At 42.0% G+C, this 24,762-nt stretch overlaps 1 protein-coding gene across 2 annotated transcripts in view; it reads left to right on the top strand.

Moving 5' to 3' along the window:
- The window catches only part of LOC113905286 (fatty acid desaturase 2-like protein FADS2P1), a 45,075-nt gene extending 37,024 nt beyond the window's left edge, over nt 1–8,051 (top strand). Inside the window, exons 7-12 of one of the 2 annotated variants that reach the window (XM_027562325.1) lie at nt 821–901; nt 1,044–1,155; nt 2,793–2,889; nt 4,823–4,902; nt 6,168–6,293; nt 7,778–8,051. In XM_027562325.1, the coding sequence (XP_027418126.1) occupies nt 821–901; nt 1,044–1,155; nt 2,793–2,889; nt 4,823–4,902; nt 6,168–6,293; nt 7,778–7,838 (557 nt within the window). In that variant the 3' untranslated portion in view covers nt 7,839–8,051. The remainder of the gene's footprint in view (nt 1–820; nt 902–1,043; nt 1,156–2,792; nt 2,890–4,822; nt 4,903–6,167; nt 6,294–7,777) is intronic. The other variant, XM_027562326.1, reaches the window with a different exon arrangement.
- The last annotated feature ends 16,711 nt before the right edge of the window (nt 8,052–24,762 follow it).

Consider the following 24,762-nt stretch of genomic DNA (forward strand, 5'->3'; position numbering starts at 1 on the left):
AATTTTATAATTGTAAGTTTTCTAAAAAATGATTGAAGAAAAGGAGGTCAGAAGCCTACTGAACAAGCAGTAAGTTATTTGGACAGTCTTGAACTTTCTCAGGCAGGGACTTTAAGGTGTCGGTGTCATCCTAGGGGCACAACCTTGAATTGTTCTTGGAAACTATTTCTAGCATTTGTGTGAGTCTCTTAGTGTGTAGGGTGGAGAAAATCATTTGTGCTGACAGTTTGCAGATTCTGAAAATTTATAGGTCACATTTGAAGCCTAGTCAGGATGGGGACTCAGAGCATCTCACTAAATTTTGATCAAGAAGAGAGTTGTCAAAATCTGAAGGGTCTCCATATGATTCCTACTTGCTCCAGGCAACTTCACTGGTCCTGGGGGAGAAGCAGGTAAATAACTATCTGGCCAGACTCAGTATGCCTGCTCTGTATCTGCCACCTTAACATATTGCAACAGGGCCCAACATGAAGGATCGTGAAGAATTGAAGGATTCCAGGGACCTTAAGAAAACTTGAAAGCTCATAGCAGAAGGATGCCTTCTAGGATGCCTTCATCAAGAATGACTCAGATCTTCAAAGCTTCCATAGTCTCCTTAAAGGAGCTTGACCCAAAGTCCTGGTTCACACCCAGAGACTCTAAAAGCCCAGCAGCATCCCGGATGTGATTGTGGATGTCCACCTTACATCCTTCTCAGGGGCAATATTCCAGGGGTAGCATGTTAGGAGATCAACTCCCACTAGCCTCCACAGGAATCATATCTGCTCATTTGTTCACTATCTTCTTGATGGTTTTTTTTCCTTCTTTTTTTTTTTTCCAGCTTGGGTCCCCTTTCTTATACCAGTATATTTCAACCTGGATTCCATTCTAGCGATGTACCGCAGAAGGGACTGGGAGGTGAGTAACTCGATTCCTTTGCTAGAGCTAGATCAGGCTGGTAGAAAAGGGGAAAGGTAAATGCTTGGTCCTTTCCAGATGCAGCTTCCTTGAGTATAAGGATATAAGACTTAGCCAGTTTTATTTCCACTAGCTCAACTTTCAAGCCCTTTTTCTGCAGGACATTGCCTGGGTCAGCACCTTTTATATCCGCCATTTCATCACATTCGGTCCTTTCTATGGAATCTTCGGAACCATGGTGCTCATATATTTAGTCAAGTAAGAAAACAATAATATTCTCCTACTCTTATTGCCTGGATGGTCCTCTTACCTTTCTTATCCAATCTATTTATGATTATCAAAGATTTGCAGATTATGACACCAGACTGCATTCTTATTGCTGAGACATTTCAAGAAAATATGGGATAAAACAGCTGAAATAGTTGAATGAGTTTCTGGGAAACTAAATTTGCCCAATCTTGCCTTTTTTCCCATGTGATTAATTCCCAATTACAGTATAGTAGTCCCTCAGTATCTGAGGAGGATTAGTCCCTGGACCCACCTCAGTTACCAAAATCCAAAGATATTCAAGCCCCAGAGTTATCTATCCATATATGTGGTTCCACAACTGTGGATTCAAGCAACCACTAATCTTGTAGTACTGTGTGTTTTCTTAAAAATATCCACATTTAAGTGGACCTGCATGTTTCTCAAAGGTCAACTGTATTCTGCCTGATCACCGAGTCCTTCAAACTGTAATCCAGCTGGACATCATAATTCTTACCAAAGATAAGAGGAGACCAAATTTTTTAAAATTTATTTTACAACTAGAGATTTTCCCCAAATCAAAATGACTTTAAACTGAATAACCCTCTTCAACTTTCTAATTTATTCCTTCCTCATTCATTTGCATTACTATTAATAAAATAATGGTAGCTAATATGCATCAGACAATTTGCTAAAAGCTTTACATTGTGGCTTCCCTGGTGGTTCAGACAGTAAAGCTCCTGCCTGCCTTGTGGGAGACCCAGGTTCAATCCCTGGGTCAGGAAGAACCTCTGGAGAAGGAAATGGCAACACACTCGAGTATTCTTGCCTGAAAAATTCCATGGATGGAAGTGCTTATGGGCTACTGTCCATGGGGTCACAAAGAGTCAGACACAACTGAGCAACTTCATTCACTTTACATGTATTATGTTATTTGATGTAATCAAAAGTGCACAACCAGGTAATGTAGATAGTATCAATTTCATTTTTATGATAAGAGAACTAAAGTTCAGAGAAATTAAATCACTTACTCAAGAGAAAATAAGGGCCAGTGGCAGTGCCAAATCAGAACTTGTACCCAGTTCTATCTGATGACAACAGCCAACCTGTTAATCACATTGCACATATCCTTAAATTGTTGTTGCTTTAGTCGCTAAATCATGTCTGACTCTTTTGTGACCCCATGGATTGTAGCCTGCCAGGCTGCTCTGCTCTGGGGATTTCACAGGCAAGAATACTGGAGTTGGTTGCCATTTCTTTGTCCAGGGGATCTTCCCAACCCAGGAATCAAACCCAGATCTCCTGCATTGGCAGATGGAATCTTGACCACTGAGCCACCAGGGAAGCCTGACTTTCAGTTATCTAGGCATCTTCTGAGCCTTACACCAATGCCTACAGAAAATACTGGGAACACTGCTCTGGTACAGTAGGCTGCAAGACAGGTAGTGTGACTGAATACCTTGTATGTCATCTTTAGATATAAAAGGTCTGCAAAGATGAAAAACAAACAACCACCACATGATTGGAACCTTTGAGTCACTGCCATTTCCTCTACTGCTCAGCCAGATCTGCCAGTGGTTACACAAGCCCAGTGAGTGGAACTGAAATTCCCCAAGGAGTGATCATATCTTCTTATTATTCTCTTAAAGGCTTCTTGAAAGTCTCTGGGTTGCATATATTACCCAGATGAACCACATACCAATGAAAATAAGCACAGAGGAGAACCAGGACTGGTTCAGCTCTCAGGTAATAATGCTGTTCTGGGAAAGCATCCACCAAAGCATCCTGATTACCGTCTGCTGACCTCAAATGATGTTTATTGGAGGCTTGCCAGGGGCCAGGCACTGTCAACTGTTTTGCTACATCTCATGTAGCTATGTGCTCGGAATATTCCCACTTTACAAATGATAACATTGAGGTATGAAGAAGTTGCATAACTTGTGCAAGATCACACAGCTAGTAGAATCAGGTTTTATTTATTTATTTGGCCACACTGTGTGGCATGCAGGGTCTCAGTTCTCCTACCAGGGATCAAACCTGTGTTAAGCACACAGTCTTAACCAGTGGGCCAGTCGGAGTTCACTAGAAGCAGGTTTAAAACCTCAGCAGTTTGATTTCAGAACCTTGGCTTTTAACCAAGGCTTAATAAACTACAGTCCAAGGGACAATCTAGCCCAGTTTTTATTTTTTTTAAAATTTTATTGGAACACAGCCACATTCATACATTACATATTCTCTCTGATAGCTTTCATTCTAAAACAGCAGAACTGTGTAGCTGTGATGCAGAATTAAAACATTTATTGTGCAGCACTTAATAAGCAAGGTTTATTAAACCTGCCTCAATATGGTACAGTCTTTCAACGAATCTCACACTCCTAGAATAACAGAAGGAAGAACCCTGGAATCCCCCTCATTTCATTGTACAGATATTGGGGCCCAGAGAGGAGACTCAGTATTCTCAGCAAGCATGCTGTTAACGATTAAAAGATTTGTGATACATGCAGAATACCACTGCCTCCTAAGCCTGACACTGGCTGTGCCATGATTAACTGGAGAATCCAGTCATCATACTACTTCTTTCTCCATGCTCATTTCCAAATTCAGTGGACATTCCACATAGTAGTGATTCTCAATCTTTTTTTTTTTAATTTTATTTTATTTTTAAACTTTACATAATTGTATTAGTTTTGCCAATTTTTATCAAGAAACCACTCTTAAAACTTATTGAGGACATAAAAGAGCTTTCATTGCTGGAGGTTATATTCACTGATACTTACTGTATTTGAAATTGAAACTGAGAGTTTTAAAATATCTATTAATTAATTTTAAAATAACAAGATAAAGCCAATAAAAGTTAACATTAGAGTGATTACATCATCCCATGTTTAATAGCCTCTGGAAAAACCCATGCTATAAGCATGCATGAATGAGAATAAAAAAGGCAAATACTGTCTCAGAAGTATTATGGGGATCATTTTGACCTTGAAGATCCCCTGAAAGTAGCCTAGGGACTCCAAGGTGCTCTAAAGTACACTCAAGGAACCCTGACATAGAGCAACTGCATAAATAACATTCAAAATGACAACAACCCTAACAAGAATTAAATCTTAGAAAGGCACTGAATAAAAGTCACATTCATAAGCATTCTAAGTAGTTTGGAGAATCCCATGAACTTCTTCTCTGTCTTTGTACAAAATAAAATACATTAGTTAAAAAGGAAGCTACTTGTATATATTAATAAATGTATTTCTATGCACAAAACCCTTGATTTAAGTCCTTGTATGCTTTATTCCCCATTTAGAAGTCCTTTAAGTCTATTCTGTGGTAATAATATTCAAACTCCTATAATTTCTACCAGAGTCCTACAATCCCATTTCCATCTGCCAAAGTCCTTACTCATGATATCTTAGTCTTGATTTTGAGGGCTGATAGTGACTTAGTCCTCTCAGATCCTATTAATTTCTTCGTATCTGTTGCCTTATCAATACTTCTTAGCAAAATGCCTTATTTCCTTTATAATTGTAAGGTCCCTGAGACCTGGGACTTATTTTTATCCCTCATGGTTTGTTACACAAAATATGTACTCAATCAGCACTTGTTGAATGATAGATAAAAGAATAACTAAATATCTTGTTTGATATGGGTTCATTTATATCTAATGTAGGCTTTTTCTTTGCAGGTCTTGACCACCTGTAATGTTGAACAGTCCTTTTTCAATGACTGGTTCACTGGGCACTTGAACTTCCAAATTGAGCACCAGTGAGTAAGATAAATAGTTTATGATAAAGGGCAAGGGCTGTCACTAATAACCGTCCTCCATATAGTCCAGAGAGGATCAGTAGACTCACAATCTTAAAGGAAAAAAATGAACCAGGATTCTTTAAAGGATGTTATTTTTCAATTAACAACAATGATAGATAAGGGAAGAAAGAAATGAAGGAAGTGTCATAATTGCAAGTAAATGGAGTGAAATCTTGGAAAACATATCAGTGACTCAGTTTCCAGATTCCTATGGGCTTAGGAATTGGTGATGTCTTTGCATTTGCTTTGTTGGCAAAACCTAAGAAAAATCAGGACACTTGGGTAACCAACTTGTGTTCAAACTTAACTATGCTATAATTCAAATATTTACTTATCTGTGTCTTTAGAGCCAAGTTTACAAAATAACTAATGAGGTGGAGTCCCTGCTGCAATTTCTACATGGCATCTGGAAATCCTTTACCAATGTGTCAGTTACAGAGAGGAAGTGGGTAGTTCACACTTTGATGCAAGTGAAAACACTGAGAGTCAGTTTCTCCAGAGTGTCAGGGGAAAGGCTTTCCACATTCTCTTTGTCTAACCATGTGAGTCTATGATAGTCAGAGAAGGAGCAAGACCTTTATTAGTTCAAGGAATTTTTTTCATTCTATTTCCCTATTCATATTAGGGCTTGAAAATTCCAGCAAAACAAACAAAAAAAAGGACTAATAGTTTTACTAAAGGAGAGGTTTACATCCAAGACGGTCATCTGGCTGACTAATGAAAACTTGGGATTAAAAATCCATGTCTCCTCACTTCTTATTCCTTTCCTAGGACTTTTAGCTATTTACCATGACTTAATATACGTCCATCTATTCTTGCTAAGGAAGTTAGAAAGAGAGACTAAGACAGAGATTAGCAGGAGCAGGGTGGGCGGTTCAGTATCTCTAGTACTCTGGGTAGTTCTAAAGAGTGGGTAGTTCTAAATGGTAGAAAGTTCTAAATGATATACTTTCATTTGATCAGGCCAAAAATAAACAGTTGATGGAACTAAAACATATTCCCTTAGTTCTTCCTAAACAACTGCCACCCACAAAGCTTGTAGTAGGTTAAGGGATAAGATGAGTCTGCCAGCAAGTTTTTTAACTTCCCAAAACAAAAGTATTGTGGAAGGTCAAGGTTGGGTCTGCGTGGCTGATACCATTTTATTTTGTAAAAGGGGAAAGGGAACTTTGGGTTTCTCCTTAGGTCTGAGAAGTTTTATATCTCCTTTCTCTGTTTCCTAGTCTATTTCCCACAATGCCACGCCATAATTATCACAAGGTGGCACCTCTGGTGAAGTCACTGTGTGCCAAGCATGGACTACCATATGTGAATAAGCCCATATTGAAGGCATTTGGAGATGTTATCAGGTAATAACAGTCCCTCAACCCACAGCTCTCATTTCCCTTCACTGTTGGTTCCCAGACTCTTCACTGCTTTATGAATCATTCAGCCAATAACTGTTTATTAAGGAGAATTCATGTGCCCATCATGGAGATGAGGCGCTATACAGAACAACACTAACACAGAAATGATAACAGTCATTCCTACCATTTAGCTGCTGCCTTCTGGGTACTTAGTGAAAATACCTTGATGCTCTACTAAATTTCAAGCTTCTTATAAACCAGGGTTCTGTATTATTTGTTTCTGTATCACCCACAGAGCCTTGACATGCTTTAGAACTTAATCGGTGGGAGGGACTCTCAAATCATCTGGTCCAGGGCTGCAAACTAAGATGCTTTCAGGGTCTGGTGGGACAAGCAGGGGTGACTCTTCCTACAGGAACTGAGAATCCATACTCATCCTGAAGCATTCACAGTTCCCTAGATGATCCTGTGCTTGTCAAATTAACTGCCAAAAGCTTGGTTGAATTTTGTGTTTTTTTTTTTAAGATTAGGAAAAAAAAAGTATCCTATTAATATGAATAAATAAGCCAGCAAGGCTAGACCTGGTCAGATCAGATCCCTGAAAAGTGATCCATCTTCACTCTCTACCATTGCCCTCCTCCTTTCCTGCCCTCCAGATATCTGACCTCCCTACAGTTGCTACATAACTCCCTGCCCCTTACCATGACACATCCTTGGTCACCTTTTCTTCTACCAGAATAATCTTCCAACTTGCCACCCCACTCCTGTCACCTTCTCAAGTTCCATTCACTCTCCAAAACTCACCTGAAATATCTTTTCTTCATCTCAGTCCTCCCTTGCCCCCAAGACTACACCTGTCACATGCTTGGTTCTCTTCATGTCTGACCTTTATCACAATCATGATTAAATAGCATATTGGGTAATATGTGTCTCACAATGCAGACCAGGAATTCCAGGTGGACAAGACTCTCATCACTCCTATTCACTGCTGTATCACCAGAGCCTAGAAAAATATTTCATTTTATAAAGTAGGAGAGGTAGGTGGATACAGGATGAGTTGGTTTACAGTTATATGATTTATCTTATAGAGATTCAGCAGAGCTTTTTCTTTTAATACTGGAGAAAAGGAAAATGATGCTTTGGAGTACAGAAAAGCATCAGATCAGATCAGATCAGTCGCTCAGTCGTGTCCGACTCTTTGCGACCCCATGAATCGCAGCACGCCAGGCCTCCCTGTCCATCACCAACAGAAAAGCATACAACAAAAGAAAATCTCAATCTCCTCCATATAGAAAATGTGAACTCACCTTCTAAAACATAAGTCAGTGTATTTGACTCGCTCCACCGGGCAAGATAGAAAAAGGTCTTTCAGATATAGCTGAAAATAATAGTGTTGTAAAGTTTTAAGTAAAAGAGCAAATGTTCCATGAAGTAGCTCCTTTGACCCAAGTCTCACCTACTCATGATTTTGTCTGCTCCTCTTGCAGGGCCCTGAAGAAGTCTGGAGCCCTCTGGAAGGAGGCTTACTGCATGCATCCAGAAACATAATCCAGATGTGCTGGTGCTAAAGAGAAAAACCACAGGCCCCAAAAATGTCACTTGTACTAAAGCCCATGATACCAAACCCCTATAATACATGACATAATTGCACTTAAAGCCTTCCCCAGAAATATAATCTTAATCAACTAGCCTGGAATTTTGGGGTAGGCAATGTGGTGATAACCTGTTGCATTTTACTCCTTCTCCATTCCTGCCCCTGGCCCAGAGAAAGAAGATATATATATATATATATATATATATATATATATATGCATGATAAAATCCTTGCAGTCCCTCCCCTCTAAGAAAAAATTAAAAAGGTGTCTGCTTCAAATATACTTTGCTGATTGGCTTCCTTGCCTCTCCTTTCTTCCTATAAAAACCTTCCATTTTCACAACCCTCAGAACTCCTTTCTGCTTAATAACTGAGATACTGCTTGACTCAGAAGTCACTGAATAAAGCCAATGAAGTCTTAAAATTTACCCAATTGAAGTTTTTTAACAGCTTGTTCAGTAAACTTCCCAGAGAAGGACATGAAGGCCTATTATTTCACAATTTTCCAGATCACTGAGCATGGCATTCGAATTCAGATGATCAATCCTGCGGATCATGCCTGCCCTCTGCTCACTGGCCACATGGATAAAGATGGCTTAACTGGGCAGACTTCCATTTAAACTAAATGACTCATGAGAGTTATGTTACGTCCTACCTGAAATTCTTCAATGGATTCCCATTGCTCTTGGAATAAAGTTGCAATCTCCAACCTGGTAATTGCCAACAGACCACCAGCATTGGCCCTCCTCCAGGAACCCTGCCCCACCCTGTACCACTCCCTCCCTCAGCTTCAGTCCCAGGCAGCCAAAGTAGGCACAAGGGAAGAAATTTTGACCTCAAATAATACCCAAAAACTAAGTCTCCATACCATCTCCAGGGAACCAAAGGATCAGGACATGACTGGAATTTGAATGCCAGAATCCTTTTAGAAGTGAAGGGTTCTCCATCCTAGAAGATCCCATGTTGAAGCTTCAACCATACCCTATCATAAATGGACAAGTTACAAAATCCTCTAATTGAAACCTGTTCCACCAACATTTCTGCCAACTAATACATCCTCCACCAACTCATAATGTTTTGCCGAACCTCAGATCAAAGACACAGATTTGAGCCCTCCCCAGGTCTCCTTACCAGCTGGCCTCAAAGTAAAACTCTTCTCAAAAGCTGGTGCCATAGTATTGGTTTCTACGTGCTTCAAGTAGCGAGCCCTTTGCTTGGTAAAGATTTCAGGGAAGCCTCCACATTAATTCAAGGCCTCCTTTTGATATATTCTGTAGTAATTACTAAAGGTATAATTTTACATCCACTTATGTGATTCCTTGGTTTTGCACTGTAACCTGAAATATCCATGAGAGTAGAGACTGCCTAACATGATAGAGACACTCAGTGACAACGTGCAGAAGGAAGGAAGGGAGGGAGGGAGGAGCTGGAGAGGAGAAAGGAAGGAGGGAAAGGAGGAATTTGTCAACTACAAATTGGCACTTGACAGCTACCTCTACAAGGAATAAATCAAGTGCTGCTGCAGCTGCTGACATTCAATACCCTCTGAAAGGAATATACAATGGAGAACAGAAATGAGGCACTCTGTGCTCTTGGAAAAACTGGCAGGACAGGCCTTCAGATAGTTAGATATTTTCAGAAGAAGATTCTATGAGCCCAATTATTACATCTCTTCATATCCAGAAAAGCACTAAACTCATTAATGGTGAATTTGCTCATGACTAGCAGCAAACCTCTGCCAAAATGTGTGCATGACTGCAGGTGCCCCCTTCACTAAAGTCATATATGACACTTACCTTATCCCCTAACAAGACACTGAGCTTCCTTCAGAGATAAAAGAACAAAACTGTAAGCCAGGCAGCAGTTCCTCTTTGGAGCAGTTTCTCAGAGCTATCAGAAATGCTGTCTCCCAGGCTGTAGACCTCATTTTGCTCCAACAAAACTTAACTCACAGCTATCATACTGGGAAATCAAATAGGAAAAGGAGTTCGTCAAGGCTGTATATTGTCACCCTGTTTATTTAAGTTATATGCAGAGTACATCATGAGAAATGCTGGACTGGGAGAAACAAAACTGGAATCAAGATTGCCAGGAGAAATATCAATAACCTCAGATATGCAGATGACACCAGCCTTATGGCAGATAGTGAAGAGGAACTCAAAAGCCTCTTGATGAAAGTGAAAGTGGAGAGTGAAAAAGTTGGCTTAAAGCTCAACATTCAGAAAACGAAGATCATGGCATCCGGTCCCATCACTTCATGGGAAATAGATGGGGAAACAGTGGAAACATTGTCAGACTTTATTTTTCTGGGCTCCAAAATCACTACAGATGGTGAGTGCAGCCATGAAATTAAAAGACACTTACTCCTTGGAAGGAAAGTTATGACCAACCTAGATAGCATATTCAAAAGCAGAGACATTACTTTGCCAACAAAGGTTCGTCTAGTCAAGGCTATGGTTTTTCTTGTGGTCATGTATGGATGTGAGAGTTGGACTGTGAAGAAGGCTGAGCGCCGAAGAATTGATGCTTTTGAACTGTGGTGTTGGAGAAGACTCTTGAGAGTCCCTTGGACTGCAAGGAGATCCAACCAGTCCATTCTGAAGGAGATCAGCCCTGGGATTTCTTTGGAAGGAATGATGCTAAAGCATTAAAGTAGTTATCATTCCACCTCATGAAGATCAGCCACCTGGGGAGGGGAGGATACAAGGAACATATGACAGTACTTTGGACATATCCAGTACTTTGGCCACCTCATGCGAAGAGTTGACTCATTGGAAAAGACTCTGATGCTGGGAGGGATTAGGGGCAGGAGGAGAAGGGGACGACAGAGGATGAAGTGCCTGGATGGCATCACTGACTCAATGGATGTGAGTCTGAGTGAACTCCAGGAGTTGGTGATGGACAGGGAGGCCTGGCGTGCTTCAATTCTTGGGGTCGCAAAGAGTCGGACATGACTGAGTGACTGATCTGATCTGATCTGATCATACTGGGCCTTTCTTTCAGTCTATAGAAGAAAGGGAAGGAGGGAGGGAGGGAGGAGGCAGGAAGAAAAACCTGTGTGTAAATGTTGCTGTTGTTCAGTCGCTAAGCTGTGTCCAAATCTCTTTGTGACCCAATGAATTGCAGCACACCAGGATTCCCTGTCTTTTGCTGCTGTCTCCCAGGGTTTGCTCAAACTCATGTCCGTTGAGTCAGGGATGCCATCTAACCATCTCACTCTCTGTTCCTCCCTTCTCCTCCTGCCCTCAGTCTTTCGCAGCATCAGGGTCTTTTTCAGTGAGTTGACTCTTCAAAAATAGGTAGCCAAATATTGAAGATTCAGCTTCAGCATCAGTCCTTCCAATGTATATTCAGGGTTGATTTCCTTTAGGATTGACTGGTTTAATCTCCATGATCTTCAAGGGACTCTTGAGAGTCTTCTCCATCACCACAATTGAAAAGCATCAATTCTTTGGTGCTCAGTCTTCTTAATGGCCCAAATCTCACATTTGTACATGATTGCTGGAAAAACCATAGCTTTGACTAAACGGACCTTTGTTGGCAAAATGCTGTAAATGTAATTCCTTCTAATTACAGAGTAAGATAAATTTTATCAAGTTTGTGAAGAGCATTTCTATATTCTAACTCTGAATTATTAAAATTCTTAGAAATAGTTATGAGCATCTTCTAAGCAGCAAGTACTGAGTTGTACCCTTCATAAGTATTATTCCATTTAGTCCTCACAACAATTCCAAAGGGTGAGTTTTATAATTAATTTCATTTTATAGATAAAAACATGAGACTTAAGGGAGGCCAAGCAACTTGCCTGATGGCACAGGTAAGTTGAGTATAGTCTCAGACACAGGGATGTCTGACTCCATAGTCAACACTCATTAACCTTCAAGAAACCAAAACTAAAGGGGAATTAAGTGGCATTACAAGTCATGAGCAGTGGGTACATTTGAACTCTAATAGCTTCTCAGAAGCTGATGGAATAAGCATTAAAGTAGTTATCATTCCACCTCACGAAGATCAGCCACCTGGGGAGGGGAGGATACAAGGAACATATGACAGGCACAGCAGCAGCATAGTAAGGATGCCTGTTGGCTAGTCTCTATTCCCCAATCCTAAAAGAGTATTATTCACCTCAGTATAATTTCACCTCAGAGAGATTCACTGGGAGAGAATCAAGCAGAGATCTTCCTTTCAGAAGGGACAGACACTGCAAAAAACATGGAAGAACAGAATGGAGAAATGGATTCGAGTTTTTGCAATTACATAGCATGAATTCAACCTGGGAAAAGTTCACCTCCCCTGTGCTTTTCTCTGATACTCTAATTCCTTTAAATAGCCTCCCTCCTTTTCATAAAATCAGGTAGTGAAATATTGCCTACATTTTCAATCAGGCATTAGATAAGGATAACTGATTAGATTAGAAGTCAGGAATCTCAGTCCAAATTTCAGCTCCTTAATGCCCTACTGTGAAATTGGCCATGTCTCTCACACATTGCCTCGATCTGTAAAATAGGTGGGTGCATAATATTACCTGGCTTATTTGCAACTTAGCATTGTTGGGACAACCAAATAAAGTAAGGTAAATATAACACTTTATAAGTATAAGTATAAGCCATGAACACTCATTCACATGCTGGTTATTGTTTTTAATGTAATGATGGTTCCTCCCATCCTGGACCCATCAAAAGCAAGAGTGGCCCCAAGGTCAACAAGATTCACGGGACAGAAAGACAGGGAACCACCTTAATGATCCTAAGGGCACATTTCCTTAGATGAGAGAATTATGAGTCACAAGTGAGACAATGATTTCTCCTGTTACAACAGGTGACAACTGGGAGTCACCTTCCACTTCTGACTTTACTCAGTCCCCTGGAACCAGCAGCCAGATCTTAAGCCAGAGGAATAGTGAGTCATGGGCTCTAGTTTTCCCAGCTTCCAATTAACCATGTGAGTGCACAACTCTCTACTGGAAATCATACCAAATATATCATTTGTTGCTTAAACAATATATTGTAAAGGATTTTCTTGACTATTTCCCTGCTAATCATCCACCTGAAGGACATAGAAAGTATAGATTAAACGTAAACTCTACCCAGAGGAGGAATATACACGGGTACTTTTTCTTTCCCACATTCATTTATGAAAATTTGCATAAAGACAGTCATGTTGAAAGAATTTACCAGTGAACATCTATCTGTTCAGCTATAATCCAAATGTTGATGTTACATTTTAGTAAACTTGTTTTATTCTATATCTATCCTTCTGTCTCTCTATCCATTAATCTATCTTTTTTATGTGCTTCAAAGTAAATTTTCAGGGGCTTATTTATAAAACTAAACCTCAGATTATGCAAACAACAAAGTTCATTTCTCATCTTCAATAAAGAATTGTGTAGCAGCTTCATCTTTAAGGGAGTTTTATCAGAATGTTGCTAAGTGAAGGGAATATAATATGGTTAACATTGTGGAAAATAAATTAACTCAGTATAAACCTTCTTGTGCAAACATTTATCCTCCATTATTTATTGAGCTTTCAATATTTATTGAGCACTTACCGTGTGTCAGACTTGGACCAGATGATGTGACCAAGAGATCCAGGAGCCCAGGTTCTTGAAGCTCACAATCTAGTAGGAAAAAAAATTAAATAAATAAACGGAAGAAAAATCAAGATCATCACATCTGAAGAAAACAAAAGGGTGTTCTGAGACTGATAAGCAGGGACTAATCAAAATAAGGAGGGTCATGGAAAAGTGACCATAAGAAGAATATGAAGGAGACTGCAATCAGATTCTAAGGAGCAGAGGCATCAGCCAAGTGCAAAGGCCCTAAGGCAGGAATGAGCTTCTGTTCAAAGAACACAGCCGGAGGCCTGAATGACAGTGGAATAGTGTCCCAGTTTTTTCCTCAGTATTACTTCAACTTCATTTCTTCAGTGTATTTTGCTTTGGCTTGTCAGAGGCATTCAAAAATAATTTTCTAGATAAGCAACAAGGATAAATTGTAGAGCATGGGGAATTATAGCCATTATCTTGTAATAATTTTAGTGGGGTATTGAGCACCAAATGGCTTTTGAACTGTGGTGTTGGAGAAGACACTTGAGAGTCCCTTGTACTGCGAGGAGATCCAACCAGTCCATTCTAAAGGAGATCAGCCCTGGGATTTCTTTGGAAGGAATGATGCTAAAGCTGAAACTCCAGTACTTTGGCCACCTCGTGCGAAGAGTTGACTCATTGGAAAAGACTCTGATTCTGGGAGGGATTGGGGGCAAGAGGAGAAGGGGACGACAGAGGATAAGATGGCTGGATGGCATCACCGACTCAATGGACATGAGTTTGAGTGAACTCCGGGAGTTGGTGATGGACAGGAAGGCCTGGCGTGCTGCGATTCATGGGATCACAAAGAGTCGGACACGACTGAGCAACTGATTTGATCTGATCTGATCTGATTAACTTTAAAAATGCTGAATCATCATGATGTACACCTAGAACTAAAATTAATATTGTGAATCAATGATACTTAAATAAAAAATAATAAAAGTGTTTTCTATTATTTGTACAAGCACAGTTTTCTCGGTAAATCCTCCCAGATTTAACTGACTAGGTTAAATCTCCCTTCATGAACTCTGTGTCCTGTGTGCCTCACTTATACAATTTATTTCTGCCTGTGCAAACACTGAAAACTGAAAACACCAGGAGGGTAGTGACCACCCTATATGTTGTTATTATTTTATCACCAAGCCCAGTCCAATGTTTGGCACTGACCAGGTGTTCAATAAATGTTTTAAAGAATAATTAATCATTCTTCTCATGACAGGCATTCCAAAAATTCCTTGTAATTGCTGCCTAGAATCCAGCTGCAATCCTGATGTTCTCTGTTCCATATGGAGATTAAAAAATAATAACACTCCGAAGTGAAAGGAATTGTTAAAGCCTGCAACTTGGATCCCTTTGCTCAGTCAATTGAAAAAGGCTGCACAACAGTGACTTGAGTCTATGCCTCAGTGGAACAAACTCAAATGCTGACTCATACCAACTGAATTTGCATGCTGACACATGTCTTTTGGTGGAAGGAATAGGCAGAGCTGAAGAGATGAGGGAGTAAGGCTGCCCTAAACCACAATGTGGAGTTTTCAGCCCTAGATTTGGATTCTCTTAATATTCTATATCTATTCCTCACTTACTCTCTGATCATGAGCTTGCTCCTTACTTTCTAGAGATTAATAGGTTCAGTTCAGATAGTTCAGTCACTCAGTCATCTCTGACTCTCTGCAACCCCATGAATTGAAGCACGCCAGGCCTCGCTGTCCATCATCAACTCCCGGAGTTTATTCAAACTCATGTCCATCCAGTCAGTGATGCCATCCAGCCATCTCATCCTCTGTCATCTCCTTCTCCTCCTGCCCCCAATCCCTCCCAGCATCAGGGTATTTTCCAATGAGTCAGCTCTTTGCTAGAGGTGGCCAAAGTATTGGAGTTTCAGCTTTAGCATCAGTCCTTCCAATGAACACCCAGGACTGATTTCCTTTAGAATGGACTGATTGGAACTCCTTGCAGTCCAAGGGACTCTCAATATCGATTTAAATACAAGGCATTATTGGGGCTTATAAAAAGGCAGTATATGTTAGGGAATTCCATACCTTGCCTGGCACTGCTCAGCTTTCATGGGCTACTGCATCAGCTTTCTAACTGTTCTCATTGTTTACCCTCTTCCTCCCCTCACCAACAGCTTTGAACCTGATGTCCTAGCTATCTAGATCTCCCAGATATTTTCATGATGGGTACATATTTATTATCCTGGCCCCCTGCTATCTAGTCAAACTGATGCACGAAATCCCTGTTCCCTCCCTATGAGAGTCTGTCATTCCCTAAGCACTAACCTCTTTTATTTCCTTCACAGTATTCAACACCATCTGAAATCATTTGTTTATCTCATTTCATTGGGATATAAGTTTTAACACAGAAACATGCCAAATGAATAAGTATATCCTTCCTCTTCATAAAATTTAAGGAGAACCGGAAAATAACATCAGCTCCTTGAAAGCAGTGGTTTTGTTATAACTCTAGCCCCAGAGTTGCCCTGAGGGCCTGTTCAGTAAATACCTGTTTTTCAAGGGCTGTTGTTTTTTCTCTTCTCTTCAAGCCACCAAACACATCTCAGAGCGGTCCTGCAGAGGGTACAAGGTCCTGGCTGGAATTTCTGAGGGAAAAAGCCACCAGTGTAGTGGTGGCCGCTGTACTCCGAACCTCAGACGTGATGGGCTTTTGCCTCTGTTGCACCGTCCTACTCGTTTCTGCGGAGGCCAGGACCGCTCCCCTGCACCTCTCCGCCTGGAGCCCCTCTTGCCACCAGGCATGCCAGCTGCTCCCGCTGTCCATCCGGGGCCTCCCTGGCGGTCACAGGCTGGCTGTGGGGTGAGCCCCTGGTACCCGCCGCCTCAGACGGTGATCCCAGTTGAGGGCACCTCCTCTGTCTCTAGGCGGCCACTGTTGCCTCTCCCGCCTGCAGGACTTGCTCCACTGAGACCTGGAGGACGACTGCCGGAACGGCTGATACTTCTGACTGGCTGCTTTCTGCTGTGGCCCTTTTCTGCTCTGGGCACGGAGGCCAGGAGGCGGGCACAAGCTGGGGTAGCCATGCCCCACCGTTGGCCAGCGCCACAGTAAACCCCTCCCCCAGGCAGGAGGCCATTTAAGAGTAACTGACCACCAGCGACCGTAAGTGGCCACTCGGCCATTGGTTAGTGCCACAGTAAGCCCCGTCCCCTTCTATAAATAAAGGCACCCACTTTCGGTGGAATGGAAGATGGCTGTCTGACAGGTGAGGTTGCCCTTTCCCTGTCAGCTTGCTTTCCAACAAGTCTTTATCCCTTGTTCCAACAACTCGTCTCCGGATTCGTTGGCCTGGAGCAACAAGCAGAATGAGCTTGGACTCCTTAATCCCAGCCCTGTCCAAGAGAGTAGAACTTGGAGGACTTCCCAGTCCCTCTTCAGAGAAGCCAACATGCAACCATGGAGAACCTTGTATCGGGGCCAAGGTGCACTGCAGACACATGGACTGTGAACACGCTAGTGTTTTGCCCTCAAAGAGCAGACAGCTTTAGTAACAAGACTAAAATAAATTTAATAGAAAGATAAAATTAACACTCCAGAGCGACGTTGGATACACCGAGGGGAAGGGCGGGAGGCAGGGCCTGCCCAGTACCTGCCAACATGGGAGAGTCTGGGTTCCATCCCCAGGAGGGGGGACAAAGAGAAGCCCCTGAGGCCATGGTGTGCAGCCAAGGCTGGAGGCCGACCTGGCTCCCTCTCACTGGTCCTGGAGAAGCTGCTGGAGAAGCCCCGGCCTGAGGCACGCTGTGATAAAGAGAGGGAAAAGCTGGCGGAAGAACAGGCCAAGAAAGCCAAGGGCAAGTCTGGAAACAGAACTTGCCAGGTGACTGTGAGACGTTCCACCCTCTGTCCATGGACCCGGATGGGTTCCTGCTGGAGAAGGGCCTCCCCCAGGCCCCAGCCACCTGGCTGAGAACCTTCTGATGCCTGTGACTGAGCTGGAAAGGAAGCAGTCTCTTTCAGGGTCTCCCCGCTGCTCCTCCGTCACCCTCTTCAGCCCTCAGAAACCTGTCCAGCCGAGTTTGGTGCTGGGTCTTTGGGAGGACCACCTCCCATATGAGGAAGCCCACTGCCTATGGTGGGCTGTTGGTGACCATCCACCCAGTGAGGCCTGGATCCAGGGGGGGGTTGTGGGGGAGGTCCTGGTGGGCCCACAGTGGGGAGAAACCATCTGCTCCCCACCCTGCAGCACAGATCTCCCCTCCAACCTGGGGACTCCAGCGTATGTCACAGCCATGGCAGCAGCAGTCAGAGCCTTTGTGTTGGTTACTGTGCTGCAGGTGGTGAGGACAGGGCGGTGAGCTGCATTTCTATGGCTGCTCTTGACTCCCATGTGCACTTTGACTCCAGTTATTGGTAAGCTCAGGCAATAATATTAATGCCAGCTGACATTTATTTAGCACTTACTTTATGCCAGGCATAAACACATAATCCTCACCAAAGAAATGATACTCGTATTCCCATTTTATAGTTGAGAAAACAGAGGCACAGAGAAGTTCAGTAACTTGCTCAAGGTGACACAGATAGTATGCAATAGAGGTAGTACTAGAACCAGAATGTCTGCTGGAGAAGGGCCTCCCCACTGGCCTGCAAGTAATGATAGCCAAGTATTGCTTAGGCGCTGGCACTAAGAAGATAGTCTGGCAGCAAATGAAGACCAACATCATCTTTGGGATTCCTTTTTCATCCTCTGGTCCTTTCTCAGTTTTACCTCCAGGGGTTGGTTGGTTTGATTTTTCCCAAGCCTCTTGGACATGAATCCAGCAGAGCAGACATGGCCTCCTTTTCAAGGGAGTCTGTAGAGTTTTCTGTAGATTCATTGAAAGATATACAGGGTGATGTCTCCTGGGAAGAATCCCGGAAACTGGTATGGAACCCAGAGAACTTTTACCAAAAGATTCTCATACTCTTTTTTGTTTGTTTTTTACTTTTCATTGTGGAAAACTTTCCACAGGCAAAAGCAAGAGGCTTCCATAATGAACCTCCATGTAACTGTCACTCAGCTTCCATAATGCTTAACTCATAACCAGTCTTGTTTTCTGTAGCCCTTTCTGTTCTCCGTCCTTGATTATTTTCTATCAGTTCCTAGATATATCATTTCATCCATAAATATTTCAAAATATATAAAATATAAGAATTCTTTTAAAAAATAGAGCAAAATTACTGATTTTATATCTGAAATAACATTCGAATGTAAAAAAAGAAAAATAGAGATAGCAATAATTAAGACTCTAAGGAGTCAGTGTAGTCTTCCAGAAAAATAAAGCACTGGCAATAATGTCTACTGGGCTTTGGCCTTTGTTCCTTGAATCACTCATGTGGTAAATTAAATGAGGGAGTTAAGATGATATTTAAGTTTTCACCTAGCTCTAATATTCTAATAGTTTTCATGACTAGGTAGATTATCCTGTACCTATCTGTATACTCTTTAACATACCCTCAAAGTTTTTATTAATAATTTCAGTAGTATTTAATCTGTCTCCCCTAACAGACTGTCCACTACTTATGGGCCAAAAATTTATCTTCTTATTCACTGCTAGATCCTCAGGGTCTAGTGGGCTAATTGTGAAGAGTCTTGTGTGCTGAGCCAAGGAGTTTGAACTTTATCCTGAAAGAATGAGAGTCATGGAAGGAACTCAGTGAGAGAAAATGCATCACCAGAAATGTCTTTAAGAAAGATAGGATTTGTGGAAGAAGAGAGTAGCTAATGGGGAGTCAATTAGGAAGTTATTCTTGTGATCCTGAGCTAAAGGAGCAAAGGTATGAATTAAGGCAATAGATATGAAGATGGAAAGTTTGGAGCTTATGAACAAGAAGTAGAATTAACTAGGATTTAAAAGAGACATTCAAATAAAAGACCACATTGAGAAACCCAAGTATGGCTGTGGAAGGCAACTGTGGACCTCATTCCTATTCAGACTGAGAGCATTAATTCCCTCTTGGCAAGCTCTGACTCTTGGTGCAACATCAGTCAGTGATCAAGATGTGGTGAGACAGCTGATGAGGGTGAAACATGGTAAGTAATTCTGGTCACCATGCACAGGTTCAGTGTAGATTATTCATTAAGTACAGTAAAGATTTGGCCAATCAAATTGCAACTACTACAGTGTCTGCCTACTTGGTAGTTATTCAGGTAACAGATTCAAATATCTTGAGTGCTTCAATAAACATGGATTATATAATGTAACATATGATATAGTCTGAGGTCAGGGGGGGCGGTCGAGAGGAGATACCCAGCGTCCGAGGTCAGGGGTGGCAACGAGAGGAGTTACCCCACATCCGAGGCCAGGGGTGATGGGTGGGAGGAGCTACCCCACGCCCCTAAGCCCGAGGCCAAGGGCGGCAGCGGTGAGGAGCAACTGCATGACCAAGGCCAGGGGCGGTGGCCGGGAGGACCAACCCCACATCCAAGGAGCCATGGCTGTGCGGGGAAAGGAGGGTCTAGAGGACCTATCCCACATTGAAGGCCAGGAAGGGCAGCAGTGAGGAGATACCCCTCATCGAAGATAAGGAGCAATGGCTGCACTTTGCTGGAGCAGCTGTGAAGAGATACCCTACGCCCAAGATAAGAGAAACCCAACTAAGATGGTAGGTGTTGCAAGAGGGCATCAGAGGGCAAACACACTGAAACCATACTCACAGAAAACTAGTCAATCCAATCACACTAGGACCACAGCCTTGTCTAACTCAATGAAACTAAGCCATGCCCATGGGGCAACCCAAGATGGGCGGGTCATGGTGGAGAGATCTGACAGAATGTGGTCCACTGGAGAAGGGAAAGGCAAACCACTTCAGTATTCTTGCCTTGAGAACCCCATGAACAGTATGAAAAGGCAAAATGATAGGATACTGAAAGAGGAATTCCCCAGGTCAGTAGGTGCCCAATATGCTACTGGAGATCAGTGGAGAAATAACTCCAGAAAGAATGAAGGGATGGAGCCAAAGCAAAAACAATACCCAGTTGTGGATGTGACTGGTGATAGAAGCGAGGTCTGATGCTGTAAAGAGCAATATTGCATAGAAACCTGGAATGTCAGGTCCATAAATCAAGGCAAATTGGAAGTGGTCAAACAAGAGATGGCAAGAGTGAATGTAGACATTCTAGGAATCAGCGAATTGAAATGGACTGGAATGGATGAATTTAACTCAGATGATCATTATATCTACTACTGCGGGCAGGAATCCCTCAGAAGAAATGGAGTGGCCATCATGGTCAATGAAAGAGTCCAAAATGCAGTACTTGGATGCAATCTCAAAAATGACAGAATAATCTCTGTTCATTTCCAAGGCAAACCATTCAGTATCACAGTAATCCAAGTCTATGCCCCAACCAGTAATGCTGAAGAAGCTGAAGTTGAATGGTTCTATGAGGACCTACAAGACCTTTTAGAACTAACACTCAAAAAAGATGTCTTTTTCATTATAGGGGACTGGAACGCAAAAGTAGGAAGTCAAGAAACACCTGAAGTAACAGGCAGATTTGGCCTTGGAATACGGAATGAAGCAGGGCAAAGACTAATAGAGTTTTGCCAAGAAAATGCACTGGTCATAACAAACACCCTCTTCCAGCAACACAAGAGAAGACTCTATACATGGACATCACCAGATGTTCAACACCGAAATCAGATTGATTATATTTTTTGCAGCCAAAGATGGAGAAGCTCTATACAGTCAGAAAAAACAAGACCAGGAGCTGACTGTGGCTCAAATCATGAGCTCCTTATTGCCAAATTCAGACTTAAATTGAAGAAAGTAGGGAAAACCACTGGACCATTCATGTATGATCTAAATCAAATCCCTTAGGATTATACAGTGGAAGTGAGAAATAGATTTAAGGGCCTAGATCTGATAGATAGAGTGTCTGATGAACTATGGAATGAGGTCTGTGACATTGTACAGGAGACAGGGATCAAGACCATCCCCATGGAAAAGAAAAGCAAAAAAGCAAAATGGCTGTCTGGGGAGGCCTTACAAATAGCTGTGAAAAGAAGAGAAGAGAAAAGCAAAGGAGAAAAGGAAAGACATAAGTATCCGGATGCAGAGTTCCAAAGACTAGCAAGAAGAGATAAGAAAGCCTTCTTCAGCGATCAATGCAAAGAAATAGAGGAAAACAACAAAATGGGAAAGACTAGAGATCTCTTCAAGAAAATCAGAGATACCAAAGGAACATTTCATGCAAAGATGAGCTCGATAAAGGACAGAAATGGTATGGACCTAACAAAAGGAGAATATATTAAGAAGAGATGGCAAGAATACATAGAAGAACTGTACAAAAAAGATCTTCACGATCCAGATAATCACAATGGTGTGACCACTGACCTAGAGCCAGACATCCTGGAATGTGAAGTCAAGTGGGCCTTAGAAAGCATCACTATGAACAAAGCTAGTGGAGGTGATGGAATTCCAGTTGAACTATTCCAAATCCTGAAAGATGATGCTGTGAAAGTGCTGCACTCAATATGCCAGCAAATTTGGAAAACTCAGCAGTGTCCACAGGACTGGAAAAGGTCAGTTTTCATTCCAATCCCAAAGAAAGGCAATGCCAAACAATGCTCAAACTACTGCACAATAGCACTCATCTCACATGATAGTAAAGTAATTCTCAAAATTCTCCAAGCCAGGCTTCAGCAATATGTGAATTGTGAACTTTCTGATGTTCAAGCTGGTTTTAGAAAAGGCAGAGGAACCAGAGATCAAATTGTCAACATCCTCTGGATCATAGAAAAAGCAAGAGAGTTCCAGAAAAACATCTATTTCTGCTTTATTGACTATGCCAAAGCCTTTGACTGTGTGGATCACAATAAACTGTGGAAAATTCTGAAAGAGATAGGAATACCAGACAACCTGATCTGCCTCTTGAGAAATTTGTATGCAGGTCAGGAAGCAACAGTTAGAACTGGACATGGAACAACAGACTGGTTCCAAATAGGAAAGGAGTTCATTAAGGCTGTATATTGTCATCCTGCTTATTTAACTTATATGCAGAGTACATCATGAGAAACGCTGGACTGGAAGAAACACAAGCTGGAATCAAGATTGCCGGGAGAAATATCAATCACCTCAGATATGCAGATGACACCACCCTTATGGCAGAAAGTGAAGAGGAACTCAAAAGCCTCTTGATAAAAGTGAAAGTGGAGAGTGAAAAAGTTGACTTACAGCTCAACATTCAGAAAACGAAGATCATGGCATCTGGTCCCATCACTTCATGGGAAATGGATGGGGAAACAGTGGAAATAGTGTCAGACTTTATTTTTCTGGGCTCCAAAATCACTACTGATGGTGACTGCAGCCATGAAATTAAAAGACGCTTACTCCTTGGAAGGAAAGTTATGACCAACTTAGATAGCATATTCAAAAGCAGAGACATTAGTTTGCCAACAAAGATCTGTCTAGTCAAGGCTATGGTTTTTCCTGTGGTCATGTATGGATGTGAGAGTTGGACTGTGAAGAAGACTGAGCACCGAAGAATTGATGCTTTTGAACTGTGGTGTTGGAGAAGACACTTGAGAGTCCCTTGGATTGCAAGGAGATCCAACCAGTCCATTCTGAAGGAGATCAGCCCTGGGATGGCTTTGGAAGGAATGATGCTAAAGCTGAAACTCCAGTACTTTGGCCACCTCATGCGAAGAGTTGACTCATTGGAAAAGACTCTGATTCTGGGAGAGATTGGGGGCAAGAGGAGAAGGGGACGACAGAAGATGAGTTGGCTGGATGGCATCACTGACTCAATGGACGTGAGTCTCAGTGAACTCCAGGAGTTGGTGATGGACAGGGAGGCCTGGCGTGCTGTGATTCATGGGGTCGCAAAGAATTGGAAACAACTCAGTGACTGATCTGATCTGATGATATAATCCTTAAGCCCCCAAACCCCAAAGTATCTAAGAGGTTCAGGAACTTTCCCACATTCACTAGGTCAATGGCTAGCAAAGCTAGGCTTTGGGCACAGGCAGAATGTCTCTGAGTGTTCTTACTTTTAAAATTCATGTGTCATACAGCCTACCACCTTGCCCTACCACCTAGGTAAAAGATGAATACAGCCATTTAATCCTGGAGATTACCAAGTATAAGAAGAGGAGGAAATAAAATATGAATTTATAAGAACTTTTAATTGTTCAGCCAGAGTCCCTGCCAGGCATCTAATGCCTGGAGGAGAAAGGATTTAAATTCTGTAGAATCACTAATTAGGTGAGCTCAAGAACATGAAAAGAGCTCGCTAAAATGAGTTTGAATTTTATTCCCAAAGAATAAGGATTCATGGAAGGAATTCAGTGAAAGAGGATTAAGCTGTTGTCTGAATATCTGCCAAGTAGGCAGACCCTGTAGTAGTTGTAATTTGAGTGGCCAAATCTTCACTGTACTTAACAAATAATCTACACTGAACCTGTGAGTGGTGACCAGCATTACTTACCATGCTTCACCCTCTTCAGTGAATCTAGAACCATAGGGTAATGCTTGTGACCTTTCTTCTAAAGACCACCACACAAATAATGTTGCAGCCAAAATAGAAGTGAATAAACGGGCTTAAGCACAAACCAGTCAAACAGGTCTGCAAGAGTTAAACAATCTGGGTTGTTATTTGGCTGTTGCTACTAACAGACATTTGTAGGTAAGACAAGTCTTTCACAAAGCTAATTACTCTCTGACTCCGTATGAATTATATTCTGCACCTGACATTCTTCTCCCCCAAGCTCCCTTGTAACAGTCTTGTGTTTTAAAACAGAAAGGTCACAGGTAGATAACCTCAGAGGCACTAGACAGTTAGTGAGCCACCTGATGCTGGCTTGACCATAGATTTTGCAGAAAAAAGGAAAAATGCAAGTCTTTCATCCCTCTGATCCTTTTCACCTGCCCCAGAGCATGAGCCCTGACTATAAAATATCTCCCTACTTCCCTGAGAGGAAGGCACAGTTTTTGAGGTGCTAACCTTTTATGTCCCTTCTTTGCCTGGCAAAGAAATAAAGTTACTCGATGTCTTTTCTCCAAAACCCTGTCTCCATATTTCTATTCAGAAGCAGTGCCAAGATTTTGGCAACATTAATAAAGTGAGACAGGGAGTTAATCATGTTAATAAGCTGAGGCATGTGAATCTCTCTCATGATGGGAACAGAGTTCAAATTGAGGATCCTGGCTGTGTAAGACCCCAAGAGTCATTCAAGTAGGTGACAGTGAGAACAGATTCAGGGAAAGAAGAAAGAAGGGCACCCAGATTTGGAGACGTCTTCTAACAGGAATAATTCTGATAATCCTATCATGGCAATACCCTCCACAGTTCA

This window comes from Bos indicus x Bos taurus, chromosome 15, assembly GCF_003369695.1.
Source record: "Bos indicus x Bos taurus breed Angus x Brahman F1 hybrid chromosome 15, Bos_hybrid_MaternalHap_v2.0, whole genome shotgun sequence".
Taxonomy (NCBI): Eukaryota; Metazoa; Chordata; class Mammalia; order Artiodactyla; family Bovidae; genus Bos; species Bos indicus x Bos taurus.